This window comes from Plectropomus leopardus, chromosome 7, assembly GCF_026936395.1.
Source record: "Plectropomus leopardus strain MGB_pleo_1.0 chromosome 7, ASM2693639v1, whole genome shotgun sequence".
Taxonomy (NCBI): Eukaryota; Metazoa; Chordata; class Actinopteri; order Perciformes; family Serranidae; genus Plectropomus; species Plectropomus leopardus.
In genome coordinates this window covers 25,535,942-25,551,577 of record NC_142182.1, presented here as the reverse complement: position 1 = coordinate 25,551,577, position 15,636 = coordinate 25,535,942, and the positions used below count along the sequence as shown (strand labels likewise).

Below are 15,636 nucleotides of genomic sequence, written 5' to 3'. Positions count from 1 at the left end.
CATATCAGCTGGAACTGAATGAAACTGACACCCCAAGACAGTAAATAACTACATCCATCCTGATTTTTTCACTTTCTTAGGGGTATTCTTTCTTCTGCCGTTACACAGGTCTTGATTGAGATGATTTTCTTGCGATGTATCAAGTATCGTAGAATCGCTGTCTTGTGATATCATTGTTATTGTGGGCAGCGACAATTCTGTAATCCTAACTGGAGAGAATTTATGATTTCAGACGAGTGTTGTTTCCAGACTTCAGTTCTAGGATGTCTGAGATCTTATTCAAAGGCCATACTGAAACTGATTCATAGAAAGGAAGAGCTTAAAAAAACTGAAAAACAAAGTCAAACAGAGAAAAGTGACTGATGCAGCATTTTTGGTTTACTGTGAAAAAGAATGTGCTGAATACAAACAACTTTGTACGACTTCTGGTTACAGATGAATGATGTTAAAGTGGCAAATTTGGAAAACAAAAAAAAAAACACTTTGCCCAGCTGGGCACCTTGAAAGATAATTTCCTAATACTTATACTCAGTATCTGTGGTAAATATGTGGAGCATGGTGTGGATTTTATATGTTGTGACAAAAACATAGAGACAATGACAGAAACCTTTCAAAATATCGACTCTGTCAGGGTCAGTTATTAACATTGTTGTAAATTTTCTGTCGCTTCTGTTTTAGGCTAATTTAAATCTAGATCATCATTTACCAACCCTTGTTTGACATTTTCAGCAGAGAAATAAGCTTGGCAGCCAAACCAGTCACAATGTAAAGATGTTTGTTGTGAGTCTTGAATGAATGAAATGAAACATTTTCACTGCTGTGTATATTTTATTGTGACATACTGTCTGCTTTCAGAATTTACTGTTGTTTCTACACAATTAACATTGTTACTTTAATTGTGCACTTAAACTCTTTTTCATATAAGAATATATCTGTGCAACAATAATAATAGCGTGGTAATGATGCAATGCGTTTCTAAAGTAGTAACTACTACAAACTACTACATTTCTAAGAGCAATGATTCCTCATCTGGCATGCAAGACCTTTTTATATCTGACAAATGATGCAAGCATTGAAGGAGCATTCAGGTGTCACTCTCCACACACCGTTTTCTAACAGCATGGTGCAGCCTGTTTCCTGGATGGATTTATCTGGCTGCCCTTCTTCCCATTTGGTGAAGGTCAGAGGTTGGTTTTTCATGTCGGCCTTGAAATTCTCCTCCGCTTTATTGTTGACGTTGATCCAGACGTTTTTGCATTTGTCTGCAAACTCTTGAGTCAGTATCTTGTTTTCCTCGTCGTTCTGGGGCAAAGCCATCTCTAAACCTTGTTGGGAGCAGAAGCCAGCGGCCCTGGAGAATGAGCTCTTCTCCTTGTTAGACACAAAGTATTTCTGACCAACTCTTCGGACAAAGTCGTAGTTCATGGCTGATAATAAAGAAAACAACGCGCCATCAGGAACAAATAAAGCATTTGCTCTTCAGACTCAAAGCTGTATTGTCATGATGGCCCTCGAGCTTTGTTGAGAAGTCTTTGCCAAAACACTTGTGTTCTGCCTCTGACAGTAACATATCAGATATTGGTAAATTTATATCAGATTTATTGAGGCTATAGTAAAAGCACAACATTAGTGTGGACAAAACTCATTTTAAAACAATACATTTCACAAAGTGTTGTCTCCTGAACAACTCTAACTAATCTCTGTCCACATGCACTCACTTTCTGCAACACTCTTGTAATGGCTGAATAGGATACTTACTCAGCTCTACCTTAGCAAGACTCTTCTGTAAGGCTTCGATCTCCTCGATAATGGAGCCAAAGATATCTGGATCAAACAGATTAGTTTCAGTTACCAAACTGGCAGTAAATTAAATCCCAGGCCAAAGCCGTGAAATCCTGAATTGTAGTCTATAGTACAGTTCATACGCCAAAATTATTCGATCACTTCCCGTAATAAAACTCAGTCGCATCTTTCATTAGACCCTCTGTGCTTGCTCATCACCCACATCTTTCAGATGCCCGGAAATGCCCTTAGTTTACATTACACTGATGACGTTGCCACATTTTCAGACTTCCAGATAGATGAAATGGTTATCAAAGGTCATGTTGTACTTATCTTGATGAGTACGCTGATCCCAGTGAGTGTAATTGGCAATATACCCTTTCAAACTGAATTGTGTTGCAAGATTTACAAATGATGGGTACAGAGTTTAAAAGAGTTGAAATATTATCACTTGGACATGGCCTAAAAAAAATTACAAAACAAAAACACCCTCAGAAAATGTAGTATTATCATTGTTACTGACCTGGGATACAATGAACAAGTGACCCCCAAGTGACTCAGGTGATCAAAGTAATTTTATACAATATTATACAGTGTATATATGCTCTTTTAAAATCAAGAAAAATATAAAACCTCTTCCACAAAATGCAGCAGGTCCAGGAGGTCCAGGAGGTCCAGGTAGTCCAATCATTGCAGGTGGTCTAGGTATTTCAGGTGGTCCAGGTGGGTCTGTGTTGAAGAGCAGGGAAAGCAGAGCACTAGAACAGTGAAAGTTAATTTTGGCAATGAAACAAAAACTTAAACTGAAAAAAGGAAAGATTGGCATTAAATTACTTAAACTGGAAAAAGTATTGACACTTAAGTTATATTGAAAATGCATGCATTAAAAATGATTTTACATTATCTTGATATTTTCCGCTTTCTGAAGTGTTTCAGTGACTTTTTTAGCTGACAGTTTATTTCACTGTTTTTTCAGTTTCTAGTTTCTGTCACTGTTTTGGCTTGGAGAGGAGGGGTTTGAGTTGAGGGGCTAGGAGACCAGTATTTAGTTCTTGGGTGATATATTATTCTTCCAACAATTGCTGGAAAAATCTGTTCAGGGAGCTTGATCAGTGCTGATATTTGGCCCAGATTATTTGATAATATCTGTAATGTTTACAGATAAAGTCTTAAACCTCTCAAATTGCTCACAGACTCATCTGGGCTGCCCAAATAATTTTACAAATAGCCCCTGGTGCTAACTGCTTACCTCCAGTTCTTGCTGAAGAATAGACAACCCATGTTGACCCCATCTCCCTAACCAGAATATTTTAGCCTTCTGCTTTTGGTTTTCTCACTGCAAAGCATTGCTACCATGTGTAGCACCACATCAGTCTCAGTTTTGTTTACATCGACTTCCCCATGAGATCACATGAGGTGGCCCATTCATTCTCCATCTGGCACAATAATCTTAATAATGTCTTGTTGTGTGTAATGACCATTATTTTAAATTCTTGTAGTTTGTGCAGGTTTGAGGTAAGATAGAAAATCTGTAAAGATTTTTGTGTGTGATGTAACCCGATTCAAAAACCCGTTTTGAAACTCCTGTAGCCTGTGTCCGTCTTAAGTCTGTGTCAGAGTCATTGCATTCATTTCAGAATTGGGGTGCGGGCAGAGAAGAGATGAGAATGGAAACCTATTAAGGACCTGGTTCCACTTTTTTTCAAAACCCGAAAATCGATAATGTTTGAGCTGATTAATACCGCCACTGAGTCTCGAGGGTCCCATGACGTAACATTTCATCTTGAGTCACGTCATTTAAATCCAGTCACTGGTTTGCATAAAGTAAATATGATTATCAAAACATTACTTTTTTTTTAAATTTGGCCTTGTCTTTCCAAAAAATATTAGATGAGAACTGATAGTGGTATCATTAAGGACTTGGATTGTTAAAGATTCTAGATAATGGTATCAATATCAATAAGAATTAAAAATCTACATCCCTAGGGCTGTGTGTGTGTGTGTGTGTGTGTGTGTGTGTGTGTGTATGTGTGCATGCGTGTGTGCATGCGTGTGCGCGTGCGTTTATATTTGTGGCGGTACACTGACTCACGATTGAGTCCAGACAGAGGGCGAAAGCACCTGGAAGCACTGCCCATTTCCTTTTGGTGCTCATGTAAAACAGAGACTTTGCTTTTATGTTGATGTCCAGTCAGCGTTGGTGGCTAATGTAGTCAATTGCTGCAATAATTTCCTCAGTGCGTGCTGTATTGAATGAGGAAGTGGAGTTCTCCTCCTCGTAAAACCTTGCTGTCAGTGCCTACATGTACCAGGATGCATTGCGTGTGAGTAGAGACATTTTTACCTCACTATTCTCAGAAGTCTGAGGGCTACCTACAGTAAATTATAAAGGTTTATCCTCCGGTGAGCATGTTTTCAATATTCAGACATTTGAACATCAGTCTTTTTTATTGAGTGACAATATGAGACGAGTAATAAAATGAACAAATTACATCGCGCCAATCATCATCATTTTTGAATGACATTTCCGAATCAATTTTCATATCAGTTCTTCCTGTATATTTTTATATATCCTGTGGACAAAGGGGACAGTCTGACCTTTGGGTGGCCTTGTGAACCATCACAGCTGACACAGTGCCTCAAAGGCTCTTGGGAGGTTAGACAGAGATATCACCTGCCTGTCCGACAGGGCGGTGCCAGAATTCAGACAAAAGATGACTGAAGTCTGATCAGAAAGAGTGTTCGTGGTGCAGGATTGTGGAGGTTTATATTACCCACCGAAATGCCCAGGTGGCCTAGGAAGTTCTATGGGATCATGGTCACCTGGAGACTGACCGTAGCCAGTACAAGTCATCAGGCAGAGGACGCAGAACAGGAGAAATATCCTCATCTTCAAAACGAAGAACATAAATATTATTGACACTATCGTTTTTTATCGTTAGCAAAATTAGATCTGGAGAGTTGGTGAGATTTTGTGGTACGTATGTAGATTGGATAAAAATTCAAACATTACTGTTAGTTGGGTTAATACTTTTCCAACAGGTTCATCTGTGAACTTGGATAATGACAGTAAATCTGTTGACAGTCCATATAACGTAATCAGGAAGCTGGTGAATTGTATGTGTGTTTTCATCACCACAACTCAACTTCAAGTTTCGTCTGTGGTACAAATGCTTCTGTGTCTCATTCTGTAGCGGCCTGTGTCTGTGTTTGTAGCACTGCTCAGGTCTGTGATTGCTCTATATAATCACTGTGGCTCTAAAAACATAATTACCACAGTCATAAGTGTAAAAGCAGCATAATTCAACTCCATCTGGGGGCTTTTGAAACGATAGCGACAGTATTACGTTACAATCCAATTTTAAGGGCTCACTTTGCTTCCTTTCCCTCTGTCTTCTTTTAATATTTCTCTCACCTTAACTCCTATTTTACTGCCTTTCCTCAAAGGGACAGCTCTCATCAAAATCAAAAATGTATACTTTTCTCCTTATTTGTAGTGCTTTTCACCAGTCTAGATTGTTTTGTTTTGAGTCGTTAAGTGTTGGAAATATTGGCTTTAGAAATGTTTAGAAATTATTTAATTTAATAATTCACCAAATGCTTCTCCCAATAATACACAGATCAGGATAAAGGAACATTTTCCAAATCCCATCAACAAATGACAAATGGACAAGTCCTTACAAAGGAAACAAAATGGTATCTTTTATGATGATGTAAAGTGTTTATTGTTTTAAATGTGTAATAAGTAGATTGTCTTTTAACTTGATGAAAAAAGTCACTTTTTTAAGTTACAGTTAATATTTGGGGAAAATTGTTTCAGATTATTTTCCCTTAAATTTGTTTTTTGTCAAATTTGTAGTAAATTTATTTCCAATCAGTATCAGAAAAAGTCTTACTTCAAAAAAAATCTAACTTGCCTTGAGCTGTAGGGACCTTGGGTTAAAGGATGTGAATCTTAACACCTCACCTTAAAAATGTTTTCCCGTTACGTGTCCTCTACCCTATTTTTGGTCAAACCGGTCTGTTAAGAATGTCAAAATGATGCAGGGAAACATAAATTATTTTATTGTCCAGCATATAATTGAATTAGCTGTCAGTTGGCCTGTAGAGACATGTTCATGTCTAAGCTGCTTATAGCTATAAATAAACTTTCAGTGCACAAGCGTTCATTGTTGAAACCTCAGGTTATGGCCTCTTACTTGCACAGAGAAGTTACTCTCTTGCTGTGAATTGTCATCAATGTAGTAGTAATAAACAAAATATAACTCACTGTAGAGATGAGGAGGGATCTGCAGGATGAGCCACTTCTTCACAACTTCTGAAGAACAATGATCAAGAATGTAGTTTAACGTGCATGTAGAAATTTGGTTCAGTTAATAACGGATGTTGAGAGAGATTATTAACCGTGATAACTCTCATAACTCTCCACTATCTACAAGTGTGGTTTCACATCCGTTTCCTCTCCATGCAGTTAACATACTTCCAGAAATAAAGAAACATCAAGTAACTACTTTAATTTGTCCTTGGTGATTTTTTTTTTTGTAAAACGTTCCAGCAGAAACTCTTAAGTGTTGAGTGTTGTGATGTTTAGCACAACTTAAGCAGTATGTGCTGCCTCACATTCGAAACACAGCTTTGGTGTGACGCATTAGTAATCTTGACTCACTAGACGTGAACTGTGGCTAACGTCTATACTTGCCATTGGCTGGCTATTTTGGCGTGCGTTTTTTATACAGGAGCTCCTACATCCTGGTACTACTATAAAGATGTGAATTTCTGAATTTTCAATGACTTGCTCACTCACAAATTTCAAATTCAGTGTTTGACTCAAGTTTTCAGTCATTATATCATTTATTTTACATATAGCATGTGCATTTTTTCTTGGGGCTGCTAAACCCAACACACTGCTCTTTTTACACACATAGTGGTTTGGGCAGCTCATCAGTCTTTCTCTCTCATTTATTCTGAATAACAGTATCAAACTTTGTTAATAAATATATATTTAGAGTCAGAATAAGTGAATGTGTTGTGTACGCTGTAATTTCTGTACACCGGCTCTTCCTGTACAGTCAAGATGGTGATTACAATGATGACAATTAAGGCAGTGATGGGAGCCAGCACTGTGGCCCAGATGTTGAGGCAGCGGGCAGTGGAGCCGTAGTGTCGGGCACCCTCCAGATCTCCAGCCACCTTCCGGTCTCTGGCCTGGAGGAACCGAAGCACACTGATTACAAAGGGGATTTATCGACCTCGGGGGAATTTAAATTGCCACTGTTTAGGCCTAATCCCATCATCTCCTGCAAAAGATTTAGATTCTTGTTTGTTGTATTTTTATGCTGCAAATGAGATTGGCTTCTACCTTTTCTGCCCCTTCTCCCATTTTCTGTATATAGATTTATTTAATTTTTGTTCACTGATTTTTCATCTTCAGCACTACCATGTAAAGTTTGTAAGACATTTAAAGTGTCTGTTGGCTCCTTCTCCTTTCTCGTGTTTTCTTTTTCTCATAACTTCTTTGTACTTTATTGTTTCAGTTGTCAAATTGCAATTTCCAGCCTTATAATATCTAAAATCTTAGGGATGAATATTCCTCATCCCCCAGTTGCCCGTCTAATCGATTCTTGTCATGGTCTAAGGGAGGTCTGTGTCTTAATCAGCCAACAACTTGGTTAAACCGACTTTATTTTCCACTAATCCTGGCTATCCTTTGTAAGAACTGCTGTGCTAAAATGTGTTTTTTGTTTTTTTTTCAGTATTCTTGGACACACAATGACAGAAGATTCCCCATGACAGAAAAACACCTTGATGGAGAAGATGAGGGCCGCCAGTCCGAGGCAGAAGAGGTTTGAGTGGAGAAAGTTGCAGAGGAACCAGATGATGTGGTCCTTGGAGGGCTCAGTGATGACGTTCACAGTGGTGTACTGAGCCACTGCAGGTCCTCCAGGCTGTCCAGGGAGCCCGTCATTCCTCCCATGCAATGGAAAAACCTTTGCTGGGTATCCTGCAGTATTCATCGCTGTCAGCTCAGCTGTGGTTTGGAGTGCAGCGCTGCAGGAAGGTGTGCGAGACCTCAACTGTCACTGTAAGTGTTGATTTTCTCTTCGGGCTTTTGGGGGGGGCTCAAGTCACTTCTGATCTGGTTTAAAAAGAAATGCAAAAATAAGCTCTCATTTGTTTTCTTGAGGTGATGGTGTAGTGTGAGACAGGGTTCAGAATGGAAAATTATCAAATTTGACTTTTAGCTATTTAGTGGTTTGAATAATTATGAAAAAAAAGAAAAAGTGTGAAAAAATATGTGTATTTACAGAGTAGTGCCCCTGTTCTGTTTTCTAAAATATAAAATTCAGAATAAATTGATCACAGCAGATTGTATTTCATTGTGTCAACTAGTGTAAGCTACAATACCTAGCCACAATCTTCGGGCAATTAATTTAGCAACATAATTACATACAGAGTCAGAAGTCCCTTTGACTCTGCTTCTTCAAAGTGGCAATTTTGCAGTTATTCCGTCTTGCTGTCCTGTGTCGAAGGTATAGTATCAAAATGGGGAGACAGAGTTGTCTCGCCTTTAAGCCAGCGTAAGAAGTAGTAACAGCACCGACACCTAATATTTATACAGTCTATGCTATAGACCGCATCACAATCACAGCTGTTTATCTACAATAACTTTGGGGTAGAAAACCACCGCATCGCGCTTCCTACATATAATCAGACGGAGCTGAGCAAACTCTGCCTTAATTGATTAGTTTTAAGCCACCTAAAAAAGTCAATATCTGTTTAATTTTCTGCTAGATTTAGAATATATTCATAGCTTTACCTTTGTGAAAAACAGCCCTTACTGACAGAGATTTGAAGCCATTTTATCAAAAACACCAGACCACGGTGGGAAAAATACATTTTGACTACAGTCGAGGCACCATAGGCAGTGAGCACAGGAGAGATTTGTTAACCTCCAGGGCTGAGGTAACTTTTTTATGCAGTCTCATATCAGCTGGAACTGAATGAAACTGACACCCCAAGACAGTAAATAACTACATCCATCCTGATTTTTTCACTTTCTTAGGGGTATTCTTTCTTCTGCCGTTACACAGGTCTTGATTGAGATGATTTTCTTGCCATGTATCAAGTATCGTAGAATCGCTGTCTTGTGATATCATTGTTATTGTGGGCAGCGACAATTCTGTAATCCTAACTGGAGAGAATTTATGATTTCAGACGAGTGTTGTTTCCAGACTTCAATTCTAGGATGTCTGAGATCTTATTCAAAGGCCATACTGAAATTGATTCATAGAAAGGAAGAGCTTAAAAAAACTGATAAACAAAGTCAAACAGAGAAAAGTGACTGATGCAGCATTTTTGGTTTACTGTGAAAAAGAATGTGCTGAATACAAACAACTTTGTACGACTTCTGGTTACAGATGAATGATGTTAAAGTGGCAAATTTGAAAACAAAAAAAAAACACTTTGCCCAGCTGGGCACCTTGAAAGATAATTTCCTAATACTTATACTCAGTATCTGTGGTAAATATGTGGAGCATGGTGTGGATTTTATATGTTGTGACAAAAACATAGAGACAATGACAGAAACCTTTCAAAATATCGACTCTGTCAGGGTCAGTTATTAACATTGTTGTACATTTTCTGTCGCTTCTGTTTTAGGCTAATTTACATCTAGATCATCATTTACCAACCCTTGTTTGACATTTTCAGCAGATAAATAAGCTTGGCAGCCAAACCAGTCACAATGTAAAGATGTTTGTAGTGAGTCTTGAATGAATGAAATGAAACATTTTCACTGCTGTGTATATTTTATTGTGACATACTGTCTGCTTTCAGAATTTACTGTTGTTTCTACACAATTAACATTGTTACTTTAATTGTGCACTTAAACTCTTTTTCATATAAGAATATATCTGTGCAACAATAATAATAGCGTGGTAATGATGCAATGCGTTTCTAAAGTAGTAACTACTACAAACTACTACAAACTACTACATTTCTAAGAGCAATGATTCCTCATCTGGCATGCAAGACCTTTTTATATCTGACAAATGATGCAAGCATTGAAGGAGCATTCAGGTGTCACTCTCCACACACCGTTTTCTAACAGCATGGTGCAGCCTGTTTCCTGGATGGATTTATCTGGCTGCCCTTCTTCCCATTTGGTGAAGGTCAGAGGTTGGTTTTTCATGTCGGCCTTGAAATTCCCCTCCGCTTTATTGTTGACGTTGATCCAGACGTTTTTGCATTTGTCTGCAAACTCTTGAGTCAGTATCTTGTTTTCCTCGTCGTTCTGGGGCAAAGCCATCTCTAAACCTTGTTGGGAGCAGAAGCCAGCGGCCCTGGAGAATGAGCTCTTCTCCTTGTTAGACACAAAGTATTTCTGACCAACTCTTCGGACAAAGTCGTAGTTCATGGCTGATAATAAAGAAAACAACGCGCCATCAGGAACAAATAAAGCATTTGCTCTTCAGACTCAAAGCTGTATTGTCATGATGGCCCTCGAGCTTTGTTGAGAAGTCTTTGCCAAAACACTTGTGTTCTGCCTCTGACAGTAACATATCAGATATTGGTAAATTTATATCAGATTTATTGAGGCAATAGTAAAAGCACAACATCAGTGTGGACAAAACTCATTTTAAAACAATAAAGTGTTGTCTCTTAAACAACTCTAACTAATCTCTGTCCACATGCACTCACTTTCTGCAACACTCTTGTAATGGCTGAATAGGATACTTACTCAGCTCTACCTTAGCATGACTCTTCTGTAAGGCTTCGATCTCCTCGATAATGGAGCCAAAGATATCTGGATCAAACAGATTAGTTTCAGTTACCAAACTGGCAGTCAGTTGAATCCCAGTCCACATTGTGTCAGATTTGCACCGTCTAAAAAATGAAAAGCTTATCTTCACTTCCTGCATAAGTTATCTTATTCCTTTCCTCCTCCAAACCTACTGAATGATGAGAAAACCAGAATTTGCTTGATTTTCATTCTTTTGGACAATTGTGCAACTTGACAGAAGTGTCAGACTAAATGCAGCCTGAATGATTGGGCTTTACTGCCAGATGATTCAGCATTTAAAGTGAGCATAACCTAAAATGAGGGCTCGGGGATATGGCTTTAAAATATCATCACAAAGGCTATATCGCTATACACAATGTATATTGTAATATTTGTAAATGTTCTTTAAACTAATGTTGACCTCTAAAGTAGAAAATGGAATGAACTGCAGATACATTGAAGTTAAATAAAATAGCTACTGTCAAATAAGAAAGCTAAAATACACTACTGTTATAATTACATTTAATAAAATACTGTTCTAAGGAAGTTAAATAAAGTATTGTTATAATTAAATAAATCAAAGTTTGAGGCCATTGTGCTTTTATTTTGAAGGTCCTGGCTTGTCTCAAGCTGTAAATGTTAATGTTTTTGCTGCGGGCTTGAAGCTGACGGTTTTACAGATAATGTGGCGCCTTTAACCGTGAGGATTCATTCACTGTGAGGAGGCAACATACAAACAGCTCTCCAGTTCACTACCAATATTTGCAAGTCGCACTGGTGCTCCGTGGTCACAAACTGTGACTAAATAGTTGCAATCAGAACAATGCAAATACAAACACGAAGCTTCACCTGTTCACACTACCACCATTACCACTCATGAAGTTAGAGAGTTACTGCAGGGCCAGTAAACATGATGATTTATTCAGTGTAAGCTGGAAACAAAGTAACAGCTCACCTCTCCATATAGTAATAGTATTTGCAAACCACAGCGGTGCTCCACGGTCGCAAAATTCAATAAAATACTAGTCTTGGTCTGGAGCTCTACAAAACACCTGCTTTGTGTGTGTATGTGTGTCTGAGAGAGGGAAGGAGCCATAGGTGAGAGTAAGCGAACTAAAACGCTGATGGCTTTTAAAAACGATGGACAATTATGACCAGTGTTCACAATATCATCATTAAAGGTATTGCACACAGAAAAAGCCACGATACCTTGAGTATATTCTATGTATCGCCCACCCCTAGTTAAAACCCAAGTATTGCTGTTTTGAAGGGGTCCTTCAATACTGCACTTTAGACCGAGTAAACATAGCGGAGGCAGTGATGTCCTGAATTTTAGTCAGTAGTACAATTCGAACTCCATAATTACTCAATCACTTCCCATACTAAAATTCAATTGCATCTTTCATTAGACCCTCTGTTGCTGCTAATCATCCACATCTTTCAAATGCCTGGAAATGCTCTCAGTTTGAAACAGGTTTTCTGGTAAACATTTCATTTGTTTTCTGACTTCCAGATAGATAAAATGGTTATCAAAGGTCATGTTGTACTTATCTTGATGAGTACGCTGATCCCAATGAGTGTAATTGGCAATATACCCTTTCAAACTGAATTGTATTGCAAGATTTACAAATGATGGGTACAGAGTTTAAAAGAGTCTCAAAAAAAATTACAAAACAAAAACACCCTCAGAAAATGTAGTATTATCATTGTTACTGACCTGGGATACAATGAACAAGTGACCCCAAAGTGACTCAGGTGATCAAAGTAATTTTATACAATATTTTCAGTGTATATATATATATATGGCCTCTTAAAATCAAGAAAAATATAAAACCTCTTTCACAAAATGCAGCAGGTCCATGAGGTCCATGAGGTCCAGCTGGTCCAGCTGGTCCAGCTGGTCCAGCTGGTCCAGGTTGTCCAGGTGGTCCAGGTGGTCCAGGTGGTCCAGCTGGTCCAGCTGGTCCAGCTGGTCCAGGTTGTCCAGGTGGTCCAGGTGGTCCTGTGTTGAAGAGCAGGGAAAGCAGAGCACTAGAACAGTGAAAGTTAATTTTGGCGAAAGCACCTGGAAGCACTGCCCATTTCCTTTTGGTGCTCATGTAAAACAGAGACTTTGCTTTTATGTTGATGTCCAGTCAGCGTTGGTGGCTAATGTAGTCAGTCGCTGCAATAATTTCCTCAGTGCGTGCTATATTGAATGAGGAAGTGGAGTTCTCCTCCTCGTAGAACCATGCTGTCAGTGCCTACATTACAACTAGTTCAAAATTCAGCTGCCCGTATCATCACACGCAATCCCTCCATCCACCACATCACACCCATTCTGCAACAGCTCCACTGGCTCCCCATCACACACCGTATCAACTACAAAATACTTCTCCTCACCTTTAACGCCATACACAACCTTGCCCCTCCAGCTCTCTGACCTCCTCCATATTGCCACACCCGTCCACACCCTCAGATCCTCCTCCTCCATCCATCTCACTGTCCCCCCTGCTCGCCTTGTTACCATGGGGAGCAGAGCATTCAGCCGCTCTGCTCCTCAGCTCTGGAACTCTCTCCCAGCTGACCTCCTTAATACTGACTCACTCCCACATTTTCAATCCAAACTTAAAACTCACCTGTTTAGACTAGCGTACTCCATCTGACCACAACCATTGTCCAATTTCCTCTCTTTCTTTCTTTCTCTTAAATCTTTTTAAATTGTATTTAACTGGTATTCTTATTTGTTTCTTAAACTCCGAAAGTCGCCTCAAAGGCTCTTGGGAGGTTAGACAGAGATATCACCTGCCTGTCCGACAGGGCGGTGCCAGAATTCAGACAAAAGATGACTGAAGTCTGATCAGAAAGAGTGTTCGTGGTGCAGGATTGTGGAGGTTTATATTACCCACCTGGAGGACCAGATGACCTAGGAAGTTCTATGGGATCATGGTCACCTGGAGACTGACCGTAGCCAGTACAAGTCATCAGGCAGAGGACGCAGAACAGGAGAAATATCCTCATCTTCAAAACGAAGAACATTAATATTATTGACACTATCGTTTTTTATCGTTAGCAAAATTAGATCTGGAGAGTTGGTGAGATTTTGTGGTACGTATGTAGATTGGATAAAAATTCAAACATTACTGTTAGTTGGGTTAATACTTTTCCAACAGGTTCATCTATGAACTTGGATAATGACAGTAAATCTGTTGACGGTCCATATAACGTAATCAGGAAGCTGGTGAATTGTATGTGTAGCCATCACCACAACTCAACTTCAAGTTTCGTCTGTGGTACAAATGCTTCTGTGTCTCATTCTGTAGCGGCCTGTGTCTGTGTTTGTAGCACTGCTCAGGTCTGTGATTGCTCTATATAATCACTGTGGCTCTAAAAACATAATTACCACAGTCATAAGTGTAAAAGCAGCATAATTCAACTCCATCTGGGGGCTTTTGAAACGATAGCGACAGTATTAAGTTACAATCCAATTTTAAGGGCTCACTTTGCTTCCTTTCCCTCTGTCTTCTTTTAATATTTCTCTCACCTTAAAGGGACAAGCTCTCGTAAAAATCAAAAATGTGTACTTTTCTTCTTATTTGTAGTGCTATTTATCAATCTAGATTGTTTTGTTTTGAGTTGTTAAATGTTAGAGATATTGGCTTCAGAAATGTCTGCCGTCTCTCAAATATAATGGAACTAGATGGCACCGTGCTTATGGTGCCTAAAACACCAGAAACATATATTTCAAAAGTTAGAGAGAAGCCACTCACACCAAAACACTCTTGATTGACAAATGGCAAAATAGAGCAATTGAGCTCTAGAATTTAGGGTAAAAAACCAAAGAGGAGGTAAAGGTCAGACTGTGGTTAAAGCACGGTGCCCATGGATCCTTAAACTGTCTTTAAAGGTATTCAGTTCATTAATCTATAGATAAGATCTTAATTAGCATTAAATGTCTAAAATCTGTCTTTCAAAAGTCTTTAATGCTAAGACATGGGATGTAGGATATTTCTAATGTTTTTTTTCTGATGTAATAATTATTTAATTTGATAATTCACCAAATGCTTCTCCCAATAATACACAGATCAGGATAAAGGAACATTTACCAAATCCCATCAACAAATGACAAATGGACAAGTCCTTACAAAGGAAACGAAATGGTATCTTTTATGATGATGTAAAGTGTTTATTGTTTTAAATTTGTAATAAGTAGATTGTCTTTTAACTTGATGAAAAAAGTCACTTTTTTAAGTTACAGTTAATATTTGGGGAAAATTGTTTCAGATTATTTTCCCTTAAATTTGTTTTTTGTAAAATTTGTAGTCAATTTATTTCCAATCAGTATCAGAAAAAGTCTTACTTCAAAAAAAATCTAACTTGCCTTGAGCTGTAGGGACCTTGGGTTAAAGGATGTGAATCTTAACATCTCATCCTAAAAATGTTTTCCCGTTACGTGTCCTCTACCCTATTTTTGGTCAAACCGGTCTGTTAAGAATGTGAAAATGATGCAGAGAAACATAAATTATTTTATTGTCCAGCATATAATTGAATTAGCTGTCAGTTGGCCTGTAGAGACATGTTCATGTCTAAGCTGCACATAGCTACAAATTACAAATACATTTTATTCATTCATTTATTATGCATTCAGATTACATACAGATTATCAGACTGGCCGATTATTGGGACCGATAATTTTTATTGTGAATGCATATCGGTTCCAAATATCAGTTGTCAGTCTCATTAACTACTCGTAATCAGTATTTTATTGGCCCTGAAAGAACAACATCGGTTGATCCCTAATTCATTGTTGAAACCTCAGGTTATGGCCTCTTACTTGCACAGAGAAGTTACTCTCTTGCTGTGAATTGTCATCAATGTAGTAGTAATAAACAAAATATAACTCACTGTAGAGATGAGGAGGGATCTGCAGGATGAGCCACTTCTTCACGAAGAAAGTGAAGAAAATGATCAAGAATGTAGTTAAATGTGCATGTAGAAATTTGGTCCAGTTAACAACGGATGTTGAGAGAGATTATTAACCGTGATAACTCTCATAACTCTCCACTATCTCCAAGTGTGGTTTCACATCCGTT

At 38.5% G+C, this 15,636-nt stretch overlaps 2 protein-coding genes and 1 pseudogene across 3 annotated transcripts; all 3 read right to left on the bottom strand.

Annotated features, from left to right (window-relative positions):
- Nucleotides 1-360: 360 nt before the first annotated feature.
- LOC148189196 (mannose-binding protein C-like) lies at nt 361-6,200 on the bottom strand. Its single transcript, XM_088080307.1, has 5 exons — nt 6,053-6,200; nt 4,561-4,672; nt 2,416-2,511; nt 1,759-1,824; nt 361-1,427 (listed from the first exon to the last, which is right to left on the bottom strand). Exons 2-5 carry the CDS (start codon nt 4,670-4,672, stop codon nt 1,048-1,050), a joined length of 654 nt encoding a protein of 217 aa, XP_087936433.1. The 5' UTR covers nt 6,053-6,200; the 3' UTR covers nt 361-1,047.
- On the bottom strand, nt 6,092-8,283 carry LOC148189195 (dispanin subfamily A member 2b pseudogene; annotated as a pseudogene).
- An 842-nt stretch (nt 8,284-9,125) lies between these two features.
- Nucleotides 9,126-15,536, bottom strand: LOC148189194 (mannose-binding protein C-like). 2 transcript variants are annotated; one of them, XM_088080310.1, is made up of 5 exons: nt 15,449-15,536; nt 13,453-13,564; nt 12,399-12,566; nt 10,523-10,588; nt 9,126-10,200 (listed from the first exon to the last, which is right to left on the bottom strand). In XM_088080310.1, exons 2-5 carry the CDS (start codon nt 13,562-13,564, stop codon nt 9,821-9,823), a joined length of 726 nt encoding a protein of 241 aa, XP_087936436.1. In that variant the 5' UTR covers nt 15,449-15,536; the 3' UTR covers nt 9,126-9,820. The 2 variants fall into 2 exon arrangements, with proteins under 2 accessions (XP_087936436.1, XP_087936437.1); XM_088080311.1 differs by having other exon boundaries at nt 12,399-12,513; nt 13,454-13,564.
- Between the last annotated feature and the right edge of the window lie 100 nt (nt 15,537-15,636).